At 36.9% G+C, this 11330-nt stretch overlaps 1 protein-coding gene across 1 annotated transcript; it reads left to right on the forward strand.

Moving 5' to 3' along the window:
• Positions 1-418: 418 nt before the first annotated feature.
• LOC130814057 (copper transporter 6-like) lies at positions 419-1337 on the forward strand. Its single transcript, XM_057680050.1, has one exon. It carries the CDS (start codon positions 576-578, stop codon positions 1038-1040), a length of 465 nt encoding a protein of 154 aa, XP_057536033.1. The 5' UTR covers positions 419-575; the 3' UTR covers positions 1041-1337.
• The last annotated feature ends 9993 nt before the right edge of the window (positions 1338-11330 follow it).

Genomic DNA, 11330 nt, shown 5'->3' on the forward strand with positions numbered 1-11330 from the left:
TAGGTGATCGTTAATAATGACTAATTGTTATTCGGTAGTAGTGTTGTCGTAGTAGGCGACCAATGCGGTTTGGACACCATAGTTGGTCGCCATTGGGGACCAAAGGTATCATCTAGCTAGTGGTCGTTTCTTAATGATTGTAGTTGCGAATTTTTTTTTTTTTGATAGTCACTTAGTATTTATTGGTTAGCTGAAATAACTAAAATATTGGAATATTCATCAATTGGATCAAATACTTCTAATTAATGCAAAGAAATTTAACAAAATAATTTTATTTAAAATAAAATATTTCATTATAATTAATTTTGTGTATCAAATAAACGATGCTTTAGTGTACTACAAAAACGCTAAATACGCAAAGATATTAAATCTCATGTTACTATACTACAAATACCAAAAAAGCCAATATTATGGTACTATATTAAACTTTAAGAGTACTCAACCAACTCTGAAGAAAAACTCATCCCCACATTGGCACCTCCATAAATAACCTATATCTATCTATCCATCTGTCTTCTCACAACATTTAAACCGCACACCAATAATTCCTATCTTCTTCCTCCTAAAACACAAAAATGGATCATGGTATGAGTGGCCATGACATGAATGACCATGACATGCCACAACCACCACCATCATCATCATCATCACATATGCATACCATGATGCATATGACCTTGTATTGGGGTAAAGATGCTATAATTCTCTTCTCAGGATGGCCTGGAATGAACACCACCAATTACATCATCTCTCTTATTATAGTTTTCATTGTGGCTTTACTCGTAGAATTGTTCTCACGTTGTGGATTCATTAAGGATGGAAGAAACGACACCGTTTCGGCCTTGTTTTTGACCCTTCTTCATGCTCTGCGTATGGGACTTGCTTACCTTCTTATGCTTGCTCTTATGTCTTTTAATGGCGGTATTTTTATTGCTGTTGTTGCGGGTCATGCTGTCGGGTTCTTCGTGTTTGGAACTCGGGTTTTCGGGTTGGGTCCCAAAAGTTCTCGTGACCCGAATCTTCCTCCTATGAGTTGCTAACTGGGTTCATGCATATGTAATTTATTTTGATGTGGTTTATTGTTGAAAAACTTCGTTAATGTAGGTTTACTTTTTTTTTTTTCTGGTTAATTTATTTGTAACGATACAAAATGAAGTGTATAAAAATCAATAATGAAAATATAAGATCGTATATTGTCTTTGCTCTTGCATTGATTAAATTATTTATTTGGTTAATTGACTTAATTAGTACTAATTTGTTGGTGTTTAAAGATTGTTTGAATGTTATTGTGTCATGACTGGATTTAGTATAATTTTTGTTAGCGGTTGAATAAGCTACAAATGAATGTGATAGGATGTAATTTTGGTTATTGAAATTTTGCAATATTATATTGGGCATCAATGGATGTGAGGAAATAGAAGTACTCCATCCATTTCTTTTTATTTGTTTCCTTTTAAATTTATTCACTCTAAAAGAGATAAATTTAAATTAGATTTTTAAATTATATATTAAAGATAAAATATATGTATGTGAGATCTTGTTAGATTTGTCTTTATGTAAAATTTTCTAATATATAATTTTTATAATTTTCTATGATGCGTAGTTAGAAATATTAAAGATTAAAATTTGCTAAAAAATGCATGCAAAAGCTAAAGTGGACAAACAAAAGAACAGAGGAAGTATTAATTTTGTTTGTTGAGTGTACAACTAAAGTCCCACATTAAAGACATCAAAAAGACTTGACAAATATATAAGTATCTCACATTAAATTAGTATGAGGTCTTTTTGGGAAACTGCCCGATAAATATTTGTACGATTATTGCAGCTCAAAGCGGTTGATATCATAATAATACAGAGCAATTTTAGGTGGTAGGTCCAATATTTTAATATTTTTCCGGACACGTGGACACAGCGAGAACACGGAAGGGCCACGGCAAGGACACAAAAGGGACACGGCAAGGACACGTGTTTTCTTTTTTTAAAAAAAAAAAATTCGAAAACAGATGAACAGTACACTAGTACAGTAGTACAACTCTTCCTCCACGGCTCCACCTCCGCTGTCGCTGCCACACTCCCGCACCACGCCACCGCCGGCTGGTCCTCCATCACAGACGAACACTCGAACTCGGTGCTGCACTGCTGCTGCCCTGTGGGTTGTTCGAATCGAACATAGTCGAACACTCGAACTCGAACAATCCCTAAAAATCGAAATTTTTGATTTTGTTTAAGATATTTTCACTCTTTATCCTAAATCCTAATATTAATCTGGGCCGAGAATCGCTGGCATTTGAGCTTGCTGAATCTGAGTTAACTCGGACGCCATTGAAGGAGGTTCGTGTTTTTGCACCTCACAAAGAATTAGGATTTTTGGGGATAATTAAGAGAGAGAGAGAGAGAGAGAGAGAGAGAGAAGATTAGAAGTGGAGGCGCTAAATGGAAAATGATGATGATGGATGATGAAGATTAGAGAGAGAGAGAGAGGGGGGGATGATGATGGATGTCATATGGATGATTTGTGATGATCAAATTTAAATTTATCTATTTATTTGGTTTTCTTTGATTTGGTTTGTATGACTATTTTTAAATACTCATGTTGTTTATTTGGTACTTATTTGCATTTTATGTGAGTTTTATGTTTTTAAAGTGTTTATTTACATATATCAAATGAAAGATTGTAAAATTATCTTTAATTTGATATATTTATTATATTACCATTTTCGTGTCCCCATGTCCGCCATTTTTAAGTTGGCGTTTTCCCGTACCCGTGTCGTGTCCGTGTCCGTGTCCGTGTCCGTTTTAGTGCAACTTAGGTAACGCTTGCCTAGTGGTTGTTTGATAAAACTTTCCCATTAGCTTCAAGGGCGCACCTCGATCACACTGTAGACGCTCGTCAGTTTTTTCCACCCAAACTTAATTACAAGTTTCATGTCTTATTAGATGTCTGCACTAGTCTGAAATATATACCTAAGGTATTTGAAGCATTCATTTGCAGCGATTCCTATCTGATCAAGCTTTATAGTGCATTCTATTATCTTGTTTGTGCAAGTTACACTCCATATCTTATTTCTTACTTTCAATCAATTTAGAACCTCACAAATCTAACTCTTGTATGTATCGTTCTAACTTAGCATTTTCCCTCTCCCCAGTCTTATATACCAAAACAATGTCATTGGCAAATAATATGCGCCAAGACATGTCTCCTTATTATATCGATATCGAGTTGTTTCATATAGGATTACAGCAAAAAGAAATGGGCTAAGGGCTAAGCCTTAAAGAAGGCTAACTAATCATCATCATCATCATCATAACCAGTGTATCATGCTCATAGGAACTATGATCAGAGTTTGGGGAGGGAAAGAAGGTGCAACACATACCTATAAAAGAGAGTGCGGCCAAAGATTCCCTCGGCTCAAGAAAGCATCCTCAGAAAAAAAACCTCAGTGCTCAAAAACCAATCAATAAATAGTACATATAAATAAATAAAAATAATTAGGTAAAAACCAATAAAATAATGCTATGTGAAAGGCAAAAGGCAAAAACAAGAACACCAATTGGTAAGCTAAAGAGTATTAGTATTCTAAGACATAGATAAGGCGCCTCCAACTATTTCTATCCTCGGTGAGGTCCTTAGTTGGGGTGAAACTTATTTGGTGAAAAAACGAACACCAAATTGCACCGAACTGAATAAGTAATTTGGTTCGACTATTTTTAAAATTTGGTTTGGTTTGGTTTGGACTAGAATGCATAAATTTTTTGGTTTTGATTTGGATTCGGTGTTGTGTATTAAAAAGCAAACAAACTGAACAAGGCCGAAAATGAAGAAGTTCTCTAGAGTCTGGGATTTTCAAGCTTCTATATCAGAAGTTAAGGGAAGCCCAAAATAAACCCTAACTATATTACAAGTGACCCTCTCTCACAATTTCACTCTCATCCTCTCTAAGCGGTGCCCCATTACCCCGTTTATGGCTTTCTCTCTCTAGTCTTTACTCTCCTCTAAACAATAAACCTCCTAAATAACTTTTCTCTCTCTTAGATTTCACCATTATGCCTTTTCTTCTTCAAATTCTCACCTAGCATCAAATCATAGCAAACTAACTATGAAAGCTCTAGTTGCAGGTATGTTTTTATTTATTTTATTGGCTTCGTTTTTCTTTTTTTTTTGTTTAGTTATGTTTTCATTTGTTAGATTTATTTCATTACATTTCATCTCGTTATTAACTTTTTATTAATTTTTTGATGTTTTTTCTTAGTATAGGAGAAGTTAATCCAAATATTATTGTTTTACAAAGAAAGATTATGAATAGGATGAAGTGTACCAAGCTTTAAATTGTAATTGTTTTTATTGGACTTGTATAAAATTCATGTATGAAACTATAATGTTAGATTATTGTTGTATTAAACTAGTACAAAAATGGTGTATTGAACTTTTAGTTTTTAATGTTTTTATAACTTAAACTTTTATTCTTGTAACACCCCGAGATTTTCTAACATCATTAATTAATATTTTAATAACTTTTGAGGATTTTATAATTATATTAAATTAATTTAGAAATAGTTTTAATAAACTACTTTCATATACGAATTTATATATTAACATATATTTATATTAAAAATACAATCACGATTTCTAAAATAAAGAGGTTCGAATTAAGATTATTATTTTATTAAATTTGTGACTACACGAAGGTCCCTTGTAAGAAGATGAATATAGATAAATAAATAACTAAATAATAATAATAATAATAATAATAATAATAATAATAATAATAATAATAATAATAATAATAATAATAATAAAACAATCCTCTCTCCAGCCACAACATCTCTCTCCAGCGATGGAGAGACGATTCTGCTAGGGTTCGCGAAGCTAGTGACGACGGCATTTCAACCAACAATCCCGGTGGTCTCAATCAACAATTCCGGTGGCCTGAACCATGGGACGAAGGGGGCGACCTCGGAAAGTGGTAGGAAAGCAACAATCACCGGCAGCCATTATCAAAGAATCGGGTTGCAATCGATCTTCGCACACATCCAAATCTTCCATGGATGACAGTGATGATGATGGAGCCCAGAAACTACAGAATTCCAAAGCTAACGGGCGAGAGGAAAGTCAAGCAATTGCTGAACAGATTCCAGAATCAAACGGGAAAATGTCTGAGAACGCGAAAAGGAATTTTCCAGAAACTGCTGAGGCGTCCGCCGTTGAAGAACCTTCATCAATCAATTCGAAGATGAAGAGCTGGATTGACACTTTGAAAGGTGCAGCAATGGAATTAGAACAGAATGGGAGTTCAGAACCCACTGCAGAGCCATCCAAATCAGACATAGAGCCCACCAATTCAGGTACTCTACCCACCATTGAATTTGATGATATAGTTGATGAAATTTGCTATTGGGAGTCTGCCTTGATTTGTTATGTATTGGGTGCAAACCCCCCGCTCAAAGTTATGGAGGGATTTGCCCATAGAATGTGGAAACATCAACATTTTGACAAGCTGGCTGGAATCGGGAAAGGGATGTACTTAGCCAGATTTCATACTAGAGATAACATGCTTAAGGTAGCAAATGGTGATCCTATTTTCTTTGATTCAAAACCTTTGATCATGAAACCATGGTCTCCTGATATTGATGTTATGAAGGAAGAGGTTAGAACTATACCCATGTGGATCAAATTACCCGGCCTAGACCTGAAATACTGGGGGGCTAAAGCTTTGACTAAAATATGCGGTGGTGTTGGAAAATTTATCAAACCTGATAACTCCACACTAAACAAGGACAAATTGCAGTATGCCCGTGTTCTAATTGAAACTGAATTGGATGGCCCCTTGCCTGAATCTATTACCTTCATTAAGCAAAAGGTTTGGGCATGAAGGGAAAAGCTGTAAGAGAGGGGTAACAGCCACCGTAACAAAATGGGTGCCAAAAGTCAAACAAACCCAGGCCTTGATACAAACACAACAACAAATTCAGCATGCCACACAGCACCAAAATGACAAACAACAGGAGGATGAGGGTTTTACTGCTATAAAGCGAAAACCCTCATCACCACAAAGACTGACCTGTGCTGCGACTGATGGAATATTGTCTGTGAACAACAAATTTCACATGTTATCAGGGATAAATACAATGGAGCCAGAAACATTGGATGGCAAAACCATGCCGTTCGAGGTAAGTGCTACGCATTCCCAGGGGGAGCTGGATAATCCCCCTCCTGGGGATGGATAAGATCTCTATTTGGAATGTTAGAGGGCTAAATGACTTGGACAAAAGGAGGAAGGTCAAAGAATTTATCTCATACCACAAAATCCAATTATTTAGCCTTCTTGAGACTAGGGTAAAGAGAGCCAACCTTGGTAACATTTACCTTAGCTTATGTCCCGACTGGAATCTTATTTCTAATCATGCTCATCATTATAATGGTAGAATTATTGTTGCTTGGAATCCTCATGTTTTCACTATTGATGTTTTAGGTATGACAGATCAACTTATTTACACTGAAATTTTGGTTAATGCTACTAAAATGAAGTTTCTTAGTACTTTTGTGTATGGCCATAATGATGTTCAAAAAAGAAATTGCCTATGGAATTTTCTTTCAGATACAGCTGCGGCCTACTCCAAACCATGGTGTGTAGGTGGAGATTTCAATGCTATCATGCACTTTGATGATAGAACTGGGTCCGGTGTGCGCGAAAAAGATATTCGTCCGATGGCTAATTGTATGCATCAATGCAGGCTTCATGATGTCAAGAGTATAGGGAGATTCTATACTTGGAATAACAAGCAGGATGGTTGCAACAGAATCCTATCGAAGATTGATAGATTCTTATGCAACCAACTTTGGGAGACCACATTTCAAGAGGCTATAGTTCAATTCTGTCCAGAAGGGGATTTTGACCACACCCCTATGGTGATCACCACAGTGAAAGCGCACCATGGCCTTAAGCCGTTCAAATTTTATAATCATTGGGTGACCCATGAACTTTTCAAAGAGACAGTTAAGTACGCCTGGAATCTTACTCGTGAGGGCACTAGAATGTTTAAAGCTATTCAGAAACTGAAGAAGCTGAAGCCCCTGCTCAAAGCAATGGATGGAAGAACCGAATCCTCTTTGGCCATAGCTTTTAAGGATGCAAAAACATCCCTACTTCAAGCACAGGAAGCTTTGCATCAAAATCCTAGTGACCCCAATCTGGCACATGAGGAAAAGATAGCAGCAGTTAATTTCCAAAACACTAACCATGTTTATCAGATGATTCTAATGCAGAAAGCAAAGCTCCATTGGCTAAGAGAGGGTGATGAGAACACCAAATTCTTTCACAATTACATCAAGGGGAGAAAAAAGAACAACCTTATCTTAGCTTTGCATGATATGGATGGCAACTGGGTTGAGAATCCTACTCTTATCACTAACTCCTTTATTGATTTTTATACTCACTTGCTAGGTACCACAATGGAGAGCAGATGTGTGGTTTATGATCATATTATCAAGCAGGGTCGTTGTCTGGAGAATAACCAACATTTGCTCCTTAACTGTATCTTTTCACAGGAAGATATCAAGAAAGCCATTTTCTCGATCAACAAAAACAAGGCTCCCGGACTGGATGGTTATAATAGTGCATTTTTCCAACACTCTTGGGATATCATAGGGAATGACATATCATGGGCAATTCAGGATGCTCTCCATTCTAGGAAACTGCTCAGAGAAATCAACATAACAGCTGTTACTCTCATTCCCAAGGTGAATGTTTCAAAGTCAGTCAAGGATTATAGACCTATAGCCTGTTGCACGGTTATCTACAAATGCATTACCAAGCTAATTTGCTCTCAATTGAGCAAGGTCCTTCCCAAAGTGATCAGCTCGAATCAAGGTGCTTTTGTATCTGGTAGGAATATAATGCACAATGTTCTCCTCTGTCAGGATCTGGTCAAACTTTATAGACCGAGTCAGAAGCAACGAGGATGCCTCATGAAGCTTGACGTTACCGAGGCTTATGACACGGTTGAGTGGAGCTTTATTGAAGACATGCTCACCCATCTAGATTTTCCAACTCACTTCATTGAGATGGTGATGACATGCATTACCACTCCTGCCTACTCCTTACTCATCAATGGCAATCCTACTCCTCTTATCCTACCTAAAAGAGGCCTCAGACAAGGTGACCCACTATCACCTCTTTTGTTCACCCTTTGTATGGAATATGGAACTAGAATTCTTCAACAAGCTGCCAATCTCCCGGGATTTAAATTTCACCCAAGGTGCAAATCTCTCAGACTGAATAACTTATGGTTTGCAGATGATATGCTTCTCTTTTGTAGGGGTGATATTGATTCCATTGCCATGATGATCAGTGGTCTTAAACTCTTCTCAGACACCACAGGCCTGCAGATTAGTGTGGAAAAGTCAGAAATTTTTCTTGCAGGCATGACAACACGTGAACAAGAGATGATTGGTAAGTTTTCTAGTTTTAGGATAGGCAAGCTCCCTTTCACTTACCTTGGGGTCCCAATGGACACCAAGAAGATCACTCCCAGGGAGTGTGAGGTTCTCATTGACAAAATGTGCAAAAGGATCAAACTATGGAGCTCTCGGAACCTCTCTTACAGTGGTAGTTTACAATTGGTAAATTCTATTCTTACATCCATCTGTACGTACTGGTCTCAGATTTTTATTCTTCCTAAAACAGTCATCAAAAAAATAAATAGCGTGTGTCAACATTTTCTCTGGCATGGAGTTAGCGATAGTTCTAAACATGGTAATATTGCCTGGGAAAATCTATGTCTTTCTAGAAAAGAGGGGGGTCTGAATATTAGGAATATTTGGTTATGGAACAAGGCAGCCATTGGTAAACAAATCTGGTCCATTAGCCAAAAGAAGGATAACTTGTGGGTCAAATGGGTCCATGCGGTGTATATCAAAGACCAACAATGGGAGGTCCACAGGCCTCCCATCACTGCGAGCTGGGTATGGAAAGGGTTATGTAAACTACGTGAAGAAATCATCTCCATTGTTCACCAACAGCCCAACACGCACTATAGCATCAAGGGTGTCTATAATCAGCTACAACCTACTGGAATCAATGTTCCCTGGAGCAGACCTGTTTGGTGTAGATATTCTGTGCCTAAACATCGATTCATCACTTGGCTAACTGTGAGAAGGAGGCTGCTCACGAGAGACAGACTTCTTAAATTCAATTTGGTGGATGATGCTACTTGTGTCCTTTGTAAAACTGATATTGAAACTCATGATCACCTGTTCTTTAATTGCTCTTGTACTGTTGTGATTCTGAAACAGGTTATGCAATGGCTCGGATGTAATTTTCAGACCCACTCGTTGCAACACCTCTTACAAAAAGGTTGGAACATAAAGGGAGCAAGATTGAAGAAGCTCACGGTGGTGGTGGCTATTGCAGCTACGGTGTATACAATCTGGAAACTCAGGAATGATATAATATGGAGGCAAAAAGAAACAACAGCCACAACACAGATGGTTGGTCATATTAAATGGATTGTCAATAGAATTCTCCAATTATGTAATGATAACAGTAGACATATAGATTGGCTCAAAGCCTTGTAATATCCTTTGTATCTCCTTTTGAATGATGCTACAAATGATTTAGCATTACTTTGGAACCCTTCCTAGAAGGTGGCCATAGTTTATGCTCATGATGGATTTGCATCATTGGTTCCATATGCTTGTATATGGTTGTTTTCTTGATGAAATAAAATCTTATTTCTCAAAAAAAAAAAAATAATAATAATAATAATCATAATCATAATAATAAAAATAACCATGATAAAAAGGGCACGAAACCCTCGTTGCTTCCCACCAGCCGTCACTCCCTTCACTCTTCCTCCTTCTTTCTCTCCTTTCCCCGTTGCTGTGCCCCCAACAGCCAGTCCTAATCAGCCACCCACGAGCAACCACTTGCACAGCCGTGTCACCTCCTCCCTCGAGCAGCAAACAGCAGCCCAGACACTGACAATAGGCCGTGTCTCTTCTTCCCCCTCAGCAACAGGCGCACCAAAGGACTCCTGACAGCAGCAGCGGCTATTTTGGCTTCCCCACCGTCACTGAGCTCTATCTACGACACCATCACTACAATAATTAACTATAGTTTCACCTCTTTTTCTAGTCCCACCATTGTAAGCCACATCTTCTTCCATTGTTTTGATTTTCTTTTACTTGGTTCTAATTGCAATTTTAACAAATTTATGAGTTTGGTGTTGTTTTTTGTATGATTGTCATTGAATCTTGTTGTGGGCAAGAATTTGATTGATGATTTAATGTACTTATGAATTGAGTTTTTGAAATGTGAATGAAAAGTGTTGATATTCATTGAACTTTTTATGGGTAAGAGTGTGTTTGATGAATTTAACATATTTATGACTTAGAGTTTGAAGTATGAATGAAAATAATGGTTGTGTGCTATTGTGATGGTGTGTTAGTTTATGTGTAACTTTATTTGTGTTGAATGTGGGAGTTTTGTTAGGCATACTAGTCTTAATTGGCCTTGTTGAAGTAAAAGAAATTATTAATGTTGATCACAAGTCTCACGTTAGGTTATCGAAGATATAATTAAATGATATTAGTAAGGCCATGAACATAGTGTCAACTTGTTGAGAATTATTAAAGTTATTTGTTATGATGTCTTGATTTTAGTCCTTTCTAACCTTGGAGAATATAATAAATGATACTGCAATGCGATAACCTTAAGATTCGTTCTTGTCGTCATATTAGCACTACATTAACATTGTGAGACTTAAGTGTGAATCTTCGTTTTATGTTAAGATAATGTGAATCGTTATAACTCAAAGTTAGCCGGTGTAATGAAACATTTGACATAATCCTTTTATTCTTTGTCGATGGAAAAACTTGTGTTATTGTCGAATTGGCGATTATGCTTGGTGTTGAATGAGATGCGTACGTGCTAAAAGTAATTAAAATCTTGTCGTGAATGGATGATAGTGGTTACTTTGGCTTTTAGTTTGGTATGGAAAAGTAGTTAAAGGAACTTATTAGTTCTACTCATAACTTATATACGTGCCCATTTTGTAAGAGGAAAGTAGAGCCTTACTCGGGTGATTTTGTGACTTTTGATCGTACAGTGACGCTTACAGGTATGTACACGCAGTAACTAACACTTATATGCAATTTGCTTTAAGACATTATTGTTTATTGTGATAATAAACATTGCATTGAAACTATGAGATACTAGTGAGTACACCTTTACATGAAGAGCCATCGACTATGAAATCCTTGCGCTTAGAATAGTTTAGAGAATGAGAATGTTAATAGAAGGCGAGAACTACCCCTTATCTATTTAAGAATT

This window comes from Amaranthus tricolor, chromosome 5 (assembly GCF_026212465.1).
Source record: "Amaranthus tricolor cultivar Red isolate AtriRed21 chromosome 5, ASM2621246v1, whole genome shotgun sequence".
NCBI lineage: Eukaryota > Viridiplantae > Streptophyta > Magnoliopsida > Caryophyllales > Amaranthaceae > Amaranthus > Amaranthus tricolor.

Coding starts and splice junctions, on each gene's coding strand:
- LOC130814057 (XM_057680050.1), top strand. CDS start 576: ATGGATCATGGTATGAGTGGCCATGACATGAATGACCATGACATGCCA.